General features: G+C 41.6%; 1 protein-coding gene across 2 annotated transcripts in view; it reads left to right on the plus strand.

Moving 5' to 3' along the window:
* LOC128655677 ((E3-independent) E2 ubiquitin-conjugating enzyme) overlaps positions 1-18,669 on the plus strand; it is a 109,037-nt gene that overhangs the window by 61,236 nt on the left and 29,132 nt on the right. For both annotated transcript variants that reach the window (XM_053709263.1, XM_053709270.1), the window contains exons 10-13: positions 13,145-13,299; positions 13,520-13,632; positions 16,387-16,515; positions 16,621-16,710. In XM_053709263.1, coding sequence (XP_053565238.1) covers positions 13,145-13,299; positions 13,520-13,632; positions 16,387-16,515; positions 16,621-16,710 — 487 coding nt within the window. The remainder of the gene's footprint in view (positions 1-13,144; positions 13,300-13,519; positions 13,633-16,386; positions 16,516-16,620; positions 16,711-18,669) is intronic.

Raw genomic sequence — 18,669 nt, forward strand, 5'->3', positions numbered from 1 at the left:
CTAGAATTTTACAGTTTCTTCAGGATGGTCTAGACAAAGGTTTGTCTGCAAGTTCCTTGAAATGACAAATTTCTGCTCTCTCTGTGCTTTTTCACAGAAAGATTGCTAATCTTCCTGATATTCATTGTTTTGTACAGGCTTTGGTTCGTATAAAACCTGTCATTAAGTCAATTTCTCCTCCTTGGAGTTTAAATTTGGTTCTGGGGGCTCTACAAGCTCCTCCATTTGAACCTATGCATTCTCTGGATATTAAATTACTTTCTTGGAAAGTTTTGTTTCTTTTGGCCATCTCTTCTGCTAGAAGAGTTTCTGAGTTATCTGCTTTTTCTTGTGAATCTCCTTTTCTGATTTTTCATCAGGATAAGGCGGTGTTGCGGACTTCATTTGAATTTTTACCTAAGGTTGTGAATTCTAACAACATTTAGTAGAGAAATTGTGGTCCCTTCATTGTGTCCTAATCCTAAGAATTCTAAGGAAAGATCGTTGCATTCTTTGGATGTAGTTAGAGCTTTGAAATATTATGTTGAAGCTACTAAAGATTTCCGAAAGACTTATAGTCTATTTGTTATCTTTTCCGGTTCCAGGAAAGGCCAAAAGGCTTCAGCCATTTCTTTGGCGTCTTGGTTAAAGTCTTTGATTCATCATGCTTATGTCGAGTCGGGTAAAACTCCGCCTCAAAGGATTACAGCTCATTCTACTAGGTCAGTTTCTACGTCCTGGGCGTTTAGGAATGAAGCTTCGGTTGATCAGATTTGCAAAGCAGCAACTTGGTCTTCTTTGCATACTTTTACTAAATTCTACCGTTTTGATGTGTTTTCTTCTTCTGAAGCAGTTTTTGGTAGAAAAGTACTTCAGGCAGCTGTTTCAGTTTGATTCTTCTGCTTATAATTTCAGTTTTTTTCATTATAAGATTGAAACTTTATTTTGGGGTGTGGATTGTTTTTCAGCAGAATTGGCTGTCTTTATTTTTATCCCTCCCTCTCTAGTGACTCTTGCGTGGAAGTTCCACATCTTGGGTATTTATTATCCCATACGTCACTAGCTCATGGACTCTTGCTAATTACATGAAAGAAAACATAATTTATGTAAGAACTTACCTGATAAATTCATTTCTTTCATATTAGCAAGAGTCCATGAGGCCCACCCTTTTTGTGGTGGTTATGATTTTTTTGTATAAAGCACAATTATTCCAATTCCTTATTTTTTATGCTTTCGCACTTTTTTCTTATAACCCCACTTCTTGGCTATTCGTTAAACTGAATTGTGGGTGTGGTGAGGGGTGTATTTATAGGCATTTTGAGGTTTGGGAAACTTTGCCCCTCCTGGTAGGAATGTATATCCCATACGTCACTAGCTCATGGACTCTTGCTAATATGAAAGAAATGAAATTATCAGGTAAGTTCTTACATAAATTATGTTTTTTCTCTATGTCCCTGCCAGCGGTCGATTGAGGCTGACAGACTGGGAAGTACTGTGTCTGCTCCACAGCAGAAGATCCTGGAGGGTAAGTCTGTTTTTATATCCTTATTTAAACCCTTCCCTTGGCAGTTATAACGGTTACTGTCCTCAGGGAAAGGGAGGACTTTGAAGTGTGACCAACTGGCACCTCCATTGCTCTCTTAGATGGGTCTGGAAACCTTAATTATATCCCCGGTTGGGGATATCAGTTATTTGAGCAGCTTGGATCTACCGACATCTCCTTAAACAGGCTCCGGTTCACTCATTCTTCTGTGTTTCCCTCTGACATAACTCAACTACACTCATAGTTTTGTTTACAGTTAAAAATGACACACGGGGTTGAGGCTTTTATTTGTGTGGATCGTTTATAATGTAGCATCTACACTCTAGCTCCTTTAGCTGGTATGTTCCTCATTTACAGCAGCGGCACCTCAGGCTTCAGTAGAGAAGGCTACGGCTGACTGTTATGCTTATATTTTTATAAAATCGATGCACGCCATTATCTGCTTCTCCTGCTAGATGAGAGGAGGCTACCGCCGGCCTTTTTTAGAAAATATTCTCTGGCAGTGCTATTTTAGGCAATCTCAATAAGCACCAATACACTGACTAAAAGGTTTCCCCCGTGAACCTGCAAGTCTTATATTACACTCCTGACGCAGCACTCGGTTATGGCGCATGCATAATACGGCGCTGGCTAATGCATGCTCCTTTATTAGTAAGATGCTAGATAGCAGTGACCACATTTGAAGGGTTTCTCCCCTCATCTGTTATTCAGTGGGTAAGACTCCAATCTACCAGCTGGATTCCTGTTTTAGCCCTAGCTATCCTTCAGCAATGCTATGGCATTTAGGGGAAGTCTACATAAGCAGGCTATAGTATATAAGTGAGTCATTATGACTATCTCATTTATAGTATGGGTTTAGGGATTATCAACATTTATTTGATTTGTCTCTTTCCTGATTCATTATGATTCAGTATAGGTAGGTATATACCGTTATTGTTATAAGCAACATAATTGCTCGATACATTTTTTTTTTTTTTTTTTTTTTTTAATGTATGCTCTAGGGATTCTTAACCTTTTTTTTTTTTTTTTGTCCTTTTCCTACGGTAGATGATTAGAGGTTATGTTATAAGTCTTTCCCGGCTTATCTTATATATTCTATTCTCTTTTTAATCGTGCCATTCTCTGTTTTGTCTTTTGGACAAACACTTCCGATTTGTAGCCCTAAATTTTGGACTTGGCCTCTACTCCTCGAATCTTACTGGGTTCGATGGGGCTCTTCTGGCACAAGCCAGATGTTAAGGAATTACGGTGGCATTTGTCCTGGACTATATCTTGGTTCAGATGCCTTACTTTCTTTTTGTAAGTTGTAATGGTCTATTCTATGTTCCCACGGTTGGAAAGTGAATCTGGAGAAGAGTTCTCTGGAGCCAGGTGAGGATTCCCCGCATTTTGTTTTGTTTTTTCTTCAGGATGGCCTGGCGAAAAGGTTAGTTAGTACACTGAAGGGTCAGACTTCTGCACTATCTATTATTTTGCACAAACGTCTGGCAGATCTTCCAGATATTCAAGCTTTTTGTTCAGGCCTTGGTCAGAATCAGGCCTGTGTTTAAACCTGTTGCTCCTCGGAGTCTTAACCTAGTTCTTAAAGTTCTGCAGCAGGCTCAGTTTTATTATTTTGGTACTTTTAAAAGTGGTTACTGCACAGCTTCTATATAGCTTTGACATGGGCACCAGGAACATGCAGAATGTTTGGGCATCACAGAGATTGGCACACACCAGATGCCCATGGGCAAGCATACAGAGATGCTGACTGGTGGGTACACGCTGTGCATATCTTATCTGTAGCTCTGACATGGGCACCGGGTACAATTTTTGGGTAAGACTATGATACATACCTACAATTAAGATGTGAAAAACATTATAAAGTGGAACCCTTTCAGAGCATAAGACACAAATGGTTTATGGAATTTATTATAGCAAAACATATTTCTGAGACAAGGCACTGGATAGAGAGCTGTGACTAGGCACTGGGCAAAGAGCTCCCTGATACCTCCGTGAACCAGAGCCATAGGAGAACACTGGGTTTGAGAGAGATTAGTGAATGAACTGCTCATATGCTCATGCTGCACACACAGATATAGCCTCCTTAACACGCCCCCTGCTCGCACAAGAGCTGTGCAGTGAGATTCTCTGTACATTACTTTTCATCTCCTGCCCTGTTTGTTGTTTCCTCTGTAAAGTGTAAGGGTCAGAAGGCCTCTTCTACTACTCTTTCCCTCTGGTTAAGAAGTATGATTCTTTTCTTTTACAAGATATGACGAGTCCACGGATTTCATCCTTACTTATGGGATAACGCCTCCTGATTAGCAGGAAGTGGCAAAGAGCACCACAGCAGAGCTGTATATATAGCTCCTCCCTTCCCTCCCACCCCAGTCATTCTCTTTGCCTGTGTTAGTGATAGGAAGAGGTAAAGTGGAGGTGTTAGTTTATATTCTTCAATCAAGAAGTTTTTTTATTTTAAAATGGTGCCAGTGAGTACTATTTTTCTCAGGGAGAATTCGTCAATCACTTATTCCTAAGAGGAGTGGAGACATCTTATTTTTCTGCCATGATGATTATGATGATGATGATCATGGCAAACATTATCTAAGATCCTGCTGGTTTCCACAGAGCAGTTGAAGGTAGTGTAAAGAAATATCTTCAGTGTGGAGAACCGTGTCATGCTACAAGCAGCATTGAGGTATGTTCAGTCATTTGTTTCTGGGGAGACTTGATACATCAGAAAAGGCTGACATTATTCCCTATCCGGGGAGGGGTAATCAGTATGCACTATATTATGGAAATGGTGTACTTGGAATTCCCTTTTATGTTGATTACTTATCAGTATGTTTCACTTATGTGTATTCAGTGTGGGCTGACGCTGGGAGATGCGGTTTGCTGTCTAAGGGCTATCGTGTCACTATAGCTGGCATGAGAGAGTGCAGTTTTTAATGAAGTGAGCTTTATTATTCAAGTGTATGTATAGAGGGGCACATGGCTTTTAACATTTTATGTGGAAAACAGACATGTTGGTTTACTTCCCATGCGGGTCTCGGTACAGCTCAAGTTACGCCCACGGTGGGCAGGGCCTAATTTCGCGCGCTCAGCTGCGCAGTACTCATCCGGATCGGCAGTAAGGTCCTGGGCTCCGGTGGGGCCTAAGTTGTTTTTGTACACGAAGGAAGAGACTTAGGAGCGCTTCTTAAACAGAATCAGTGTGAACTGGGGGCAGGTAGGCGCCGCAGCAGAGCTGTGGCGAGGTGCAGGGGCCTGAATTGATAAAAAATTGATAAAACTGATAAAATTGATATATAACTTTACCAAACAAGCGGTGCAACATTGTTAAGCTAATTTGGGCACATAAGGGCATTTTTTATTGCCGCAGATGTTGTTTTGACTAATAACAGAAAAATTGTTGCTCTTTTATTATTTAAAGGTGCAGTACGCTTTTTAGTTCAAAGTTTTTGAGTATATGTTTTGACTTCAGAGTTCAATATATCAAGTAAAGAACGACTATTATTGCTATTGCTAGTCTAACATGTCTGAACTTGAGGAAACTACTTGTTCTATGTATTTAGATGCCATTGTGGAACCCCCTCTTACTTTTTGTCCCTCATGTACTGAAAGGGCCTTACAATGTAAAGAGCAGATTTTCTTTAAGGAAAGTGTGTCTAAGGATGCTTCTCAGTCTGATGAGAATCAGGGTATGCCGCTACTTTCTCCCCAAGCGTCACAACCTTCAACCGCGTCTACTTCATTTACTCTGCAGGATATGGCTGCTGTTATGTCATCTACCCTTACACAGGTTTTATCTAAGTTGCCAGTGTTACAGGGCAAACGCAGCAGGACAGAAGTCAATTTGAACACTGCAACCTCTGATGCTTTGTTGGCTATTTCCGATGTACCCTCACAGGGATCTGAATTAAGGGTCAGGGAACTTCTGTCTGAGGGGGAACTTTCCGATTCGGGAAGTGTTACCTCAGACGGATTTGGATGTCATGTCCTTTAGATTTAAGCTTGAACACCTCCGCCTGTTACTTCGGGAGGTTTTAGCGACTCTGGATGACTGTACCACCAGAGAAATTGTGTAAGATGGACAAATACTTAGAGGTGCCTGCTTACTCTGATGTTTTTCCGGTTCCTAAGAGAATCTCGGAAATTATTACGCGGGAATGGGAAAGACCAGGTATCCCGTTCTCACCTTCTCCTAATTTTAAGAAATTGGATCCCATATCTGACACTGTTCGGGACTCTTGGCAAACAGTCCCTAAGGTGGAAGGAGCTATTTCTACCCTGGCTAAGCGTACAACTATTGTTATTGAGGACAGTTGTGCTTTCAAAGACCCTATGGATAAGAAATTGGAGGGTCTTCTAAAAAAGTTATTTATTCATCAGGGTTTCCTTTTACAACCGACGGCCTGCATTGTACCAGTTACCACTGCGGCAGCCTTCTGTTTTGACGCCTTAGAGTCTCTTAAGACTGATACTACTTTAGAGGAAATTTTAGATAGAATTAAGTCTCTTAAGCTGGCTAATTCTTTTATTACGGATGCCGCCTTTCAGATTGCCAAATTGGTGGCTAAGAATGCCGGATTTGCCATTTTAGCTCGTAGAGCGTTTATGGTTAAAATCTTGATCTGCTGATGTGTCATCTAAGTCAAAGCTTTTGGCTATTCCTTTCAAAGGAAAAACCCTATTCGGGCCTGACTTGAAAGAAATCATTTCTGACATTACGGGAGGTAAGGGTCATCTCCTTCCTCAGGATAGAACAGATAAACTAAGGGGTAAACAAAATAATTTTCGTTCCTTTCAGAACTTCAAAGGAGTCCCCTCTTCTTCCTCCTCTTCCGCTAAACAAGAAGGAAATTTTGTTAAGGCCAAGTCCGTCTGGAGACCCAACCAGGCTTGGAACAAGGGTAAACAACCCAAGGAGCCCGCTGCTGCTACCAACACAGCATGAAGGGGCGGCCCCCGATCCGGGACCGGATCTAGTAGGGGGCAGACTCTCTCTTTGCCCAGGCTTGGGTAAGAGATGTTCAGGACCCCTGGACACTGGAAATAGTGTCCCAAGGGTATCAACTGGTATTCAAGAATTCTCTCCCAGGGGGGAGGTTTCTTCTTTCACAATTGTCTGTAGACAAGATAAAAAGAGAGGCGTTCTTACGTTGTGTAAAAGACCTCTCTACTATGGGAGTAATTTGTCCTGTTCCAATACTGGAACAGGAGCAGGGGTTTTACTCAAATCTTTTCGTGGTCCCCAAAAAAGAGGGCACGTTTCGACCTATTTTAGATCTAAAAAGTCTAAACAAGTTTCTCAGAGTCCCATCTTTCAAGATGGAGACTATTCAAATAATTCTGCCATTGATCCAGGAGGGTCAATATATGACTACCGTGGACTTAAAGGATGCATATCTTCATATTCCTATCCACAAGGATCATCACCAGTTCCTAAGGTTTGCCTTCCTGGACAAACATTTTCAGTTTGTGGCTCTTCCCTTCGGGTTGGCCACAGCACCCAGGATCTTCACAAAGGTTCTAGGGTCACTTCTGGCGGTTCTCAGGCCGCGGGGCATTGTAGTGGCGCCTTATCTGGACGATATTCTGATCCAGGTGTCGTCTTACCATCTGACAAAATCTCATACAGACATGGTTCTGTCCTTTCTGAAGTCTCACGGGTGAAAGGCGAATCTAGAAAAGAGTTTATTACTTCCACAGACAAGGGTTCCCTTCTTGGGAACTCTAATAGATTCCTTATCCATGAAAATTTTCTTGACGGAGGTCAGAAAGTTAAAGATTCTGAATACATGCCGAGCCCTTCAATCCAATCCTTGGCCATCAGTGGCTCAGTGCATGGAGGTAATTGGATTGAGGTTGGCGGCAATGGACATCATTCCGTTTGCTCGTTTTCATGCATGCTCAGGCAGTGGAATGGAGATTATGCAAATTTGTCTCCTCAGATAGATCTGGATCAGGAGACACGAGACTCTCTTCTTTGGTGGTTGTCGCTGGATCATCTGTCCCAAGGGACGTGCTCCCGGAGACCCTCATGGGTGATAGTGACAACGGACGCCAGTCTACTAGGTTGGGGTGCATTCTGGAATTCCCTGAAGGCTCAGGGTGTGTGGACTCAGTTGGAGTCTCTACTTCCAATCAATATTCTGGAATTGCAAGCAATATTCAATGCGCTTCAGGCTTAGCCTCAGTTGGCTTCGGCCAAATTCATCCGTTTTCAGTCGGACATCACGACTGTGGCTTACATCAATCATCAGGGAGGAACAAGGAGTTCCTTAGCGATGACAGAAGTATCCAAGATAATTCGATGGGCGGAGGCTCACTCTTGTTATCTGTCAGCAATCTACATCCCAGGAGCGGACAACTGGGAAGCGGACTTTTTAAGCAGACAGACGTTTCATCCGGGGGAGTGGGAACTCCATCCGGAGGTCTTTGCCACTCTGATTCTCAGATAGGGCATACCGGAATTGGATCTGATGGCGTCTCGTCAGAATGCCAAGCTCCCAAGATACGGATCTAGGTCAAGGGATCCTCAGGCCGAACTGATGCCTTGGTGGTTCAACCTAGCTTATGTGTTTTCACCGTTTGCTCTCCTTCCCCGGGTGATTGCACGGATCAAACCTCGCAGGACTTGGTATGCTGATCTAGTGGACATGTCCTCTCTGCCGCCGTGGAAGCTTCCATTGAGGCAGGACCTTCTCATTCAGGGACCCTTCCAACATCCGAATCTAGTTTCTCTGCAGCTGACTGCTTGGAGATTGAACACTTGATTTTATCTAAGCGGGGGTTCTCTGATTTGGTCATTGATACTTTGACTCAGGCACGTAAGCCTGTCACTAGAAAGATCTACCATAAGATATGGCGTAAATGGGGGTGTGTATGCTGCTACATCAATGCGCAGCACGTGAAGCGCGAAACCCAGGACGAGGGGAGACAGCAATAGCGGAACAGAGGTGACCGCGTCTGCCACGACTGGGAGTTAAGAAGCCCTGCTGATTTCCTAGAAGCCGAAGGAGAGTTCTTGCATAGCAAGGAAAAGAGCCAGCTAGATCGGCATCTCCCGATCGGAGGAAGCAGGAGGGGTGAGCGCTAAGGCACGGGAGACCGTGCGGGCTGTAAGAGCAGCATCACAAGGAGGGTCTAGGAGCCACTTGCTGGTAAGGTGAGCTGCCGACCATTGCTGTGACTGTGGGGTGTTTCAGAGGTTGGAGGTGGACGCCCTGTAGCCACAGGATAGCCTCTATTGAGGTCTTCACCCCCCATAAAGGGAAAGTAAAGTGTAACACTTGGAGAAGGTAGGAAACCGCTGACTGCTATATAGAAAATGATTATATGAATCTCTACCTGCCTGCTTACTGTTTTAAGGACTGTCTGAAGTGCTTTATGTGCATTTATTGGCTTAATGGTTCAGGACTGAGATATACTGGATTGCATTGAGGCGTCCTGTTTGAAAAAATACAAAAAAAAATCATCAGCTATATGACTGTGTATTGTTTTGATGAACTCTCTGCAACTGCGACAGGAATTTGAAGCCTGATTTCTAATTACCAAACTTTACAGTGTTGTTTTTCCTCCTTTCTCTTTTGGGTGTATAACACTGGTAACACACTGATAAACATCTGCTAAACAGTCGACACTAGTAGAATTCAGTGGGGCATGTGTGAGAGCAACCTATGTGTGAGTGGGTATTTGAAAGAGAAATACTTATCTCCCCTGAAATCTGTATTTTAACTCTGTAATAAAGCTCAGGTGATTAAATAGAGTGGACATTTTTATACATGGATAGATATCTTACCCAACCTAAAATGTCACCTAAACTGAAACACCCAGAGAAAAAAAAGATATGGCGTAAATATCTTTATTGGTGCGAATCCAAGGGCTACTCATGGAGTAGAGTTAGGATTCCCAGGATTTTATCTTTTCTCCAAGAAGGATTGGAGAAAGGGTTATCAGCAAGTTCCTTAAAGGGACAAATTTCTCTTGTAAGGTGTATCCAGTCCACGGATCATCCATTACTTGTGGGATATTCTCATTCCCAACAGGAAGTTGCAAGAGGACACCCACAGCAGAGCTGTCCATATAGCTCCTCCCCTAACTGCCATATCTAGTCATTCTCTTGCAACTCTCAACAAGCATGGAGGTAGTAAGAGAGAAAGTTTTGAAATTTAAATATTCTGGAACTGAGAGCGATATTCAATGCTCTTCAGGCTTGGCCTCAGTTAGCAACTCTGAGGTTCATCAGATTTCAGTCGGACAACATCACGACTGTGGCTTACATCAACCATCAAGGGGGAACAAGCAGTTCCCTAGTGATGTTAGAAGTCTCAAAGATAATTTGCTGGGCAGAGATTCACTCTTGCCACCTATAAGCTATCCATATCCCAGGTGTAGAGAACTGGGAGGCGGATTTTCTAAGTCGACAGACTTTTCATCCGGGGGAGTGGGAGCTCCATCCGGAGGTGTTTGCTTATGTGTTTCCACCGTTTCCTCTGCTCCCTCGTCTGATCAAGCAGGAGAGAGCATCGGTGATCTTGATAGCGCCTGCGTGGCCACACAGGACCTGGTATGCAGATCTAGTGGACATGTCATCCTTTCCACCTATCTTTATTGGTGTGAATCCAAGGGTTACTCATGGAGTAAGGTCAGGATTCCTAGGATATTATCCTTTCTACAAGAAGGTTTGGAAAAAGGATTGTGAGCTAGTTCCTTAAAGGGACAGATTTCTGCCCCGTCTATTCTTTTGCACAAGCGTCTGGCAGATGTTCCAGACGTTCAGGCATTTTGTCAGGCTTTAGTTAGAATCAAGCCTGTGTTTAAACCTGTTGCTCCGACATGGAGCTTAAATCTGGTTCTTAAGGTTCTTCAAGGAGTTCCGTTAGAACCTCTTCATTCCATAGATATCAAACTTTTATCTTGGTAAGTTCAGTTTTTGGTAGCTATTTCCTCGGCTCGTAGAGTCTCTGAGTTATCTGCTTTACAGTGTGATTCTCCTTATCTGATCTTCCATGCGGATAAGGTAGTCCTGCGTACCAAACCTGGGTTTTTACCTAAGGTGGTATCTAATAAGAATATCAATCAAGAGATTGTTGTTCCATCTTTGTGTCCTAATCCTTCTTCAAAGGAGGAACGTCTATTACACAATCTGGACGTGGTTCGTGCTTTAAAGTTTTACTTACAAGCTACTAAAGATTTTCGTCAAACATCTGCTTTGTTTGTTGTCTACTCTGGACAGAGGAGAGGTCAAAAGGCTTCGGCAACCTCTTTCTTTTTGGCTAAGAAGCATAATCCGCTTAGCCTATGAGACTGCTGGCCAGCAGCCTCCAGAAAGGATTACAGCTCATTCTACTAGAGCTGTGGCTTCCACATGGGCCTTTAAAAATGAGGCTTCTGTTGAACAGATTTGCAAGGCTGCAACTTCGTCTTCGTCTCTTCACACTTTTTCCAAATTTTATGAATTTGACACTTTTGCTTAATCTGAGGCTGGTTTTGGGAGACAGGTTCTTCAAGCAGTGGTGCCTTCCGTTTAGGTTCCATTCTTGTCCCTCCCTTTCATTCGTGTCCTATAGCTTTGGTATTGTATCCCATAAGTAAGGATGAAATCTGTGGACTCGTCATATCTTGTAAAACAAAAGGAAATTTTATGCTTACCTGATAAATTTATTTCTTTTACGATATGACTAGTCCACGGCCCACCCTGTCGTCATTTCTAAAAAAGGTATTTATTTTTTTTAAATTTCATTCACCTCTGCACCTTTGGCTTTTCCTTTCTCTTCCTAACTTCGGTCGAATGACTGGAGTGGGAGGAAAGGGAGGAGCTCTATATACAGCTCTGCTGTGGTGCTCTTTGCCACTTCCTGCTAACCAGGAGGCGTTATCCCATAAGTAAGGATGAAATCCGTGGACTCGTCATATCGTAAAAGAAATACATTTATCAGGTAAGCATAAATTTCCTTTTTGCTTATAAGACTGCTGGACCTCTAACTTGGGTATTGGTTCCCACTAGTAATTGGAATGACGTTGTGGACTATGTCATAGGAAAGAAAACAAAATTTATGCTTACCTGATACATTTATTTCTTTCCGGGCATGGAGAGTCAACGCCACTGCCCTCTCTTTAAATTATAATTCAGCAGTTTTTTTTTAGTAAACCTCATGCACCTCTATACACTTGAGTTTCTTCTTTTTCCATTTTCCTTCAGCTGAATAACTGGGCATTATGGGTAAGGGAAGTTACACTTGGCAGCTTTGCTGGGGTACTCTTTGCCTCCTCCTGCTGGCCAGGAGTTGAATATCCGACTTGGAATAACGTTGTGGACTCTCCATGCCCGGAAAGAGAGAAATTTATCAGGTAAGCATAAATTGTGTTTTTTAGTCTTAGGTTTGTAATTGCTGTGTTTGCAGGGCTGCTTTTTAACATGATACAAAATGTCTGAACTGGCAAATTAAAGTTTGCACAAAAAAAGTAATTCTGTGTTAAACTGCACCAACATTATTTTGTGTTGCATTCGTTTTATACCTAGAGTGCCGGGTGTTGCCAAGTTTCATTTGGGAAATGACTTTCATAGTTTACTATTACTGCGTCCCATCAGAGGGACCTACAAGCTGCTCGCTTGATGCCCCAGTAAGCTTTGTTGCATCTGCCCCATGGATAAAAAAATTATGCGTTGGTCATAATCGTTGCATTTTTACCTACGTAATGATTGTGGTTTTCAACCACATTCCATGGAGATCGTCTTTGTTTAAGTTCTGTAATGCATGCGTTTTCATTGGATGAGATTTGCTGTGTTGCTTTATAGCTTCCCATTAATCTTAATTATTAATAGAGAACAGCTTGTGCAAGCTACATTTGTTCCCCTACATTACTAATGATGTAGAAAGGGATCAACTGAAGATGACCACATTGCTGCAAGATTCATAGCATTTTTAGTATAGATTTCCAGCATTAGAAAATGCAGCTATGTTTTTATATATACAGTCCAGAGCTCGACATACTCAAAAAACGTCTAAGCTACATTTCCCTCTCATTCCTGGGCTTTCTCTCCTGCAAGGCACACAGATGCTGTAGTCTCAGCCACTAGCCCGCGAAGCGCGTTATTGCAGCAGGAGCAGAGAGCCAGGGCATAGTGCGTAGATGTCTGGCTCCCAGGGCTCATGACTCGCACCTCTTCTTTATTGTATATATTAACCTTTTTAAGTCATGCTTTTCATAGGCATTATAGATTTTATTTTTTATTATTTCTACCAGCTGTGGTTTTTAGATGTGTATCCCCTTCTATTCATAATATAATATTTCACGATTAACTATGTTGTAATAAATTATTCTCTGGTTTTGGTGTTTTTAATAGGGCTTATGCTCCCATGTTACTTATAGGAGTAAATACTTATAGGTTTACTGCCCGGTCATTTCATAACAACCCACTCTAGGGGCCCAGAGAACGGATCCACATTGTAAATGATTTCAGTAAAACCTCAAGGGTGGCAGGGTGGTAACCTGTTGGCCCCTTACTGCTGGGCTCCGTAGCACCTTGATATTGATCTGCCACTACATATACTTTGTTGGTGCAATAAAAAGGTCTTTATGCTTTTGCTTATATGTTGTGACTTGTACTTTGTACCGTCTGCCTTTATGCAGGGTGGCCGTGGAAGTCATCACTACTGTGACAACAGCAGATGTCATGTGGCAGGATGGGAGTGTAGAGTCAAACATCCGTTCCAATGAGCTGCTGCCCATCCAGCACCTGGATAACAATGAATTCTGTCCTGGGGACTTTGTTGTTGACAAGAGAGGTGAGTACTCCTCATAAGCTCCTTACTAAAACCTGTGACCTTCTGTGTCACTTGCCTATTAAACCTGAGATAATGATCTGCTATTACACCAGACAGTTGTTTTACCTGTGATGGCGTGCATTTAAATCTGTGCTTTTGTTTCAAGCATGTATCTGTAAATTTACATGATGCATATATCATCTGTACTGTTGCACAGTCACCTGACTCTGTCTGTCCTTAGCCCACGCAGTGCAGGACCCCAACATATATGGGGTGGTGCAGTCTGGTGATCACTTAGGTCGCACTTGCGTAGTGAAGTGGATAAAGCTGAATGCTGAAGGGGATGATGTTGAGGTGAGTGGCTCTTATGTGTATTAAGGCCTTATACAGTGTCTGGCAAATAATTACCAGCCAAATTCAAATGGTTTGGAAAACAGCACTTTGTGTAGAGCACGGAACCCTGGTTCAGCCACCTTGAGATTGTACACAAGAAAATAAATGCGTTCCAGGTGCCAAATTTTATTAAAAATAGAGCTTAGTTTCATGGCAGGGTCCAAAGTATAACGGACAACGTTTCGGGCCTACAATCAGCCCTTAGTCATGTCTCAACATATACACACTTGGTTCTCTTTTATACCTTAACCCCTTAAGGACAAGGCCATTTTTCAATTTCTTTCCCTTAAAGACCAGGGCTATTTTTACATTTCTGCTGTGTCTTTGTTTAGCTGTAATTTTCCTCTTACTCATTTACTGTACCCACACATATTATATACTGTGTTTCTCACCATTAAATGGACTTTCTAGAGATACCATTATTTTCATCATGTCTTATAATTTACCATAAAAAAATGATAAAATATGATGGAAAAAAACTGGGGAAAAACACTTTTTCTAACTTTGACCCCCAAAATCTGTTCCACATCTACAACCACCAAAAAACACCCATGCTAAATAGTTTCTACATTTTGTTCTGAGTTTAGAAATACCCAATGTTTACATGCTCTTAGCTTTTGTTTTGCAAGTTATAGGGCAATAAATACAAGTAGCACTTTGCTATTTCCAAACCATTTATTTTTTCAAAATTTGCGCTAGTTACATTAGAACACTGATATTTGTGAGGTATCCCTGAATATCCCTTGACATGTATATATTTTTTATTTTTTTTTAGAAGACAACCCAAAAAGGGCTAGATTTATCAAGCCCCTACGGCAGCAAGTTCTCACAAGAACTTGCTGACCGTGATTTATCAAGCAGCGGTCATCGGACCGCTGCTTCCCTAAACTCTTCGCCACCTCTAAACTGGCGAAATTCAATCTCCTCTGTCGAGTCCGACTGAGGAGATTGACAGCTCCTGCCCGCGCGTAATTGGCTGTGCGCGGGCAGGGGGCGGGATTGCACGCGAGCGCAAAATTGCGCTCGTGTGTAATACCAAATACCTGCGGGTAATATCGCCCCGCCACAGGCGAGCTGAGGCGTACAGGGGCGCCTGGCATCTATACAATACTATTATGTCATGTTGAAAAATGTACCCAAAACATTTACTCATGATGCCATTGTTAAATTAAATTGTGTTACTTCATTATTGCCTATAGGCCCAAACCTTTGGGGCCTATACCTCAGACTTTTACTCTATAGTGGGTGGGAGGGGGGAAGAAAAAAAAAAAAGAAGAAGAATCTGAGATATAACCATCTCTCTTCTGGCCCACTTCTCCCTACCTTCCAAATCCCTAATAAAACTATCTCAGTATTTCTAAAGGGAAAAATAAGATATTCTCTCTCATTCACAGGAAAACCTTTAATAAACGATGCCCATTTTTTAAATACGCACAAATATCTTGCTCACTGTTCATATCTACATTATATTGTTCAAGTACATATTGTTTTTTCAAATAGTTTTTAACTTCTGCTAAACTAGGAGTATCTGTTGCCTTCCATTTCCTAAATATCAGATTTCTGACGGCCAGAATAATTGCATTAATTAACTTCCTATGTTGAAGGTTTTGTGCCTCATCCCAAAGACAAACTATCTGTCTTATATTAAGGTTCCCAATGGGAAGCTTCAAAGATTTAGATGCCCAGAAAGCAACTTTCTGCCAAATCTGATACATTTTAGGACACTTCCATATCATATGTATCAAGTTGGCCCTTAGGTAGGAACATTTTGGACACAACTGAAATGCTAAGTTACCCCATTTAAACCCCTTTTCTGGGGTATAATAAGTTCTGTATAGCAATTTCACATGGGATTCAATCCAAGTTGAGGATAATGTGCTTTGGTTTACCAATTCTATGGATCTTTTTATATGAGGAATACTTATCTCTACACCCGAAGTTAACTTACTCCACTGCTGAGATATCTCTCTAAAGTTGGAATCATTCAATCTAGAAATTATTTGATATCCCGTGGATATTGAAAAGAATCCATTTTTAACCATCGCAATCCAGTTCTCCAGATCTCCCCAATTCCAACTCCACTCATAATCCTTAATAAGTGTATAAACATAGTGTCTAGTTTGTAAGTATGCATAGAGATATTTATTCTCTAGTTTAAATTCCTGCCTCAGTGTACTAAATGTCTTAATTGTGGATTTCTCCAAATCTAATAGCTGGACAATCCTACACAATCCTAGTTCTCTCCATGTCTGAAAGACTTTTGACTGAGAGCCATCTTGGGATTCTGGATTTCCCAGGATTGTTTGATATCTAGAGATATGAGTCTTAAGTCCTAGCAGTGAAAGAATTTTTCGCCATGCTATTATTGGCGTAAAGATAGATTTGAGAAGCTTGATTCTTATTGGTGACTTACTGGGCTCACAATGAATTAGAGAAACTGGTAAGTAAGGGTAGGTCATGTTATTCTCAAGAATGTTATTAGTTATATAGGAATATTGCATTCTAGTGATGTGTTTGTACATGTGCCGCAACTCTCCTTGAGATACCTGCAGTGTAACCCCTTCCACATGCTGTCCCAGTCCCAGGGTATAGGTGAGGATTTGTAAGATAACTGAGTGATAAGCAGAATGTGCACATTTGATGGTTGTGCTAGGTAAACATGTGTAAATCTTCCTTAGCTTACTCCAGCTAACCATGTTTGCTTCACCCGTTCAGGTTATAGGAGAAGAGGAAGATGTCAGTGTGTATGATATAGCAGACCACCCAGATTTCCGCTTCAGATCAACAGACATAGTAATATGCATTGGGAGCTCAGAACCTACAGCTAATTCTGACGACAGCCGGGTGAGTACCGTCAGCTCACTGTAGGAACCTTATTACACCAAAGTCATTAAATCTAGAGGTTTGGTGCAAAGCCCTTTAAATCTAATCTGTTTACCTGTTTTGCAGCCGTCTGTGGGACAAGTTGCTCGTGTCGATGTCAGCAGCAAGGTGGAAGTTATCTGGGCAGATAACTCTAGGTCCATAGTCCTTCCACAGGTACCATATAGCAGAACATAATTCATGCCTTGAGCATCTGTAATAAAATCTATACAGCAAGAATACATCAAAAGATTGGGTTCCGTTTCCTGACTTTGGGGTTGATCACAATCCTTTTAGAGCAGTTTACCTGATGATTTTTGTAGTTAAAAAAAAAAAAAATTTCTTTCATGATTCAGATAGAGAATACAATTTTTAAACAACTTTCTATCTAATTTGTTTCATTCTCTTGGTATCGTTTGAATGAGCAGCAATGCGTTAATGCTTTCTAACTGAACACATGGGTGAGCCAATCGCAATTGAGATATATATATATATATATATATATATATATATATATATATATATATATATATATATATATATATATATATATATATATATATATATATATATATATATATATATATATATATATATATATATATATATATATATATATATATATATATATATACTAGATCTAATGTAATAAACAAACAGTGTGTCAAAAATGTATTGACGTTTCAGGGATTTAACCATCCCCTCCATCAGAGAAGGGGATTGTTTAATCCCCGAAACGTCAATACATTTTTGACACACTGTTTGAATAAGTCTTGTGAGTGCATCTTCTTCGCTTCGTATACACTCCATATTTGCACCCAGACAGTTGGCCCAGGAGGGTGGATTCACTCTGAGAAATATAAATATGTATGTATGTCACAAAATGGATTTGCACTCTCACCTTACAAAGACAACTGCTGTGTGTGTGTGTGTGTGTATATATGTATGTATGTATGTATATATATATATATATATATATATATCTCTCCAAAGGCCACTTCTCTCTGCTTATCCTCCTTGAGCTGTCTGCAGCCTTTGACACTGTAGACCACCCTCTTCTGCTCCAAACCCTCCAATCCTTCGGCATCTGTGACACAGCTCTCCTGTGGTTCTCTTCCTATCTGACTAACAGTACATTTTGTGTAGCTTTCTCTGGAGCATCCTCTGCCCCGTTACCACTTTCTGTTGGGGTACCTCAAGGCTCTGTCCTTGGTCCCCTTCTCTTCTCAATCTACACGTCGTCACTAGGTTCCTTAATAAAGTCCCATGGGTTTCAATACCATTTGTATGCCGATGACACCCAAATCTACCTCTCTGCACCAGAACTACCTCCTTCCTTACTAACCCGTGTCACTAACTGTCTTTCTCACATCTCATCATGGATGTCCTCTCACTACCTTAAGCTAAATCTCTCCAAAACTGAACTCCTTATTTTTCCCCATTCTTCCAATGTCTCCACCCCCAAAATTTCTATAACTGTTGATTATTCCATCATTACCCCTACCCCGCTCGCCCGATATCTTGGGGTCACACTTGACTCAGATCTTTCCTTCACTCCTCACATCCAGTCCTTGGCTAAAGCCTGCCGCTTCCACCTTTAAAAACATTGCTAAAATTAGACATTTCCTTACACAAGATACAACCAAGATTTTAATCTTTCCCGCCTCAACTACTGCAATTCCGTCCTCTCTGGTCTACCTAGCTGCAGCATAGCTCCTTTACAATCCATAATGAATGCCTCTGCCAGACTCATCTTCCTTACTCGTCGCTCTTCATCTGCTGCACCTCTCTGCCAATCCCTTCACTGGCTTCCACTTGCCTCTAGGATTAAACATAAAATCCTCACCCTGACATATAAAGCTCCCAACTGCACTGCTCCCCCCTACATCTCAGAACTTGTCTCTAGATACTCTCCCTCCCGTCCCCTTCGATCAGCTCAAGATCTCCTCCTCTCTTGTTACTTCCTCACATTCACGTTTACAGGACTTCTCCAGACTGGCCCCCATCTTGTGGAATTCCCTGCCTTGCTCCATAAGACTCTCCCCTAGTTTTAACAGCTTCAAGCACTCCCTAAAACTTTACTATTCAGGGATGCTTACAACCAACACTAACCTAACGCCATTGCTTTCCCCTTGA

The sequence above is a fragment of the Bombina bombina genome, chromosome 1, assembly GCF_027579735.1.
Source record: "Bombina bombina isolate aBomBom1 chromosome 1, aBomBom1.pri, whole genome shotgun sequence".
In the NCBI taxonomy this organism is placed as follows: domain Eukaryota; kingdom Metazoa; phylum Chordata; class Amphibia; order Anura; family Bombinatoridae; genus Bombina; species Bombina bombina.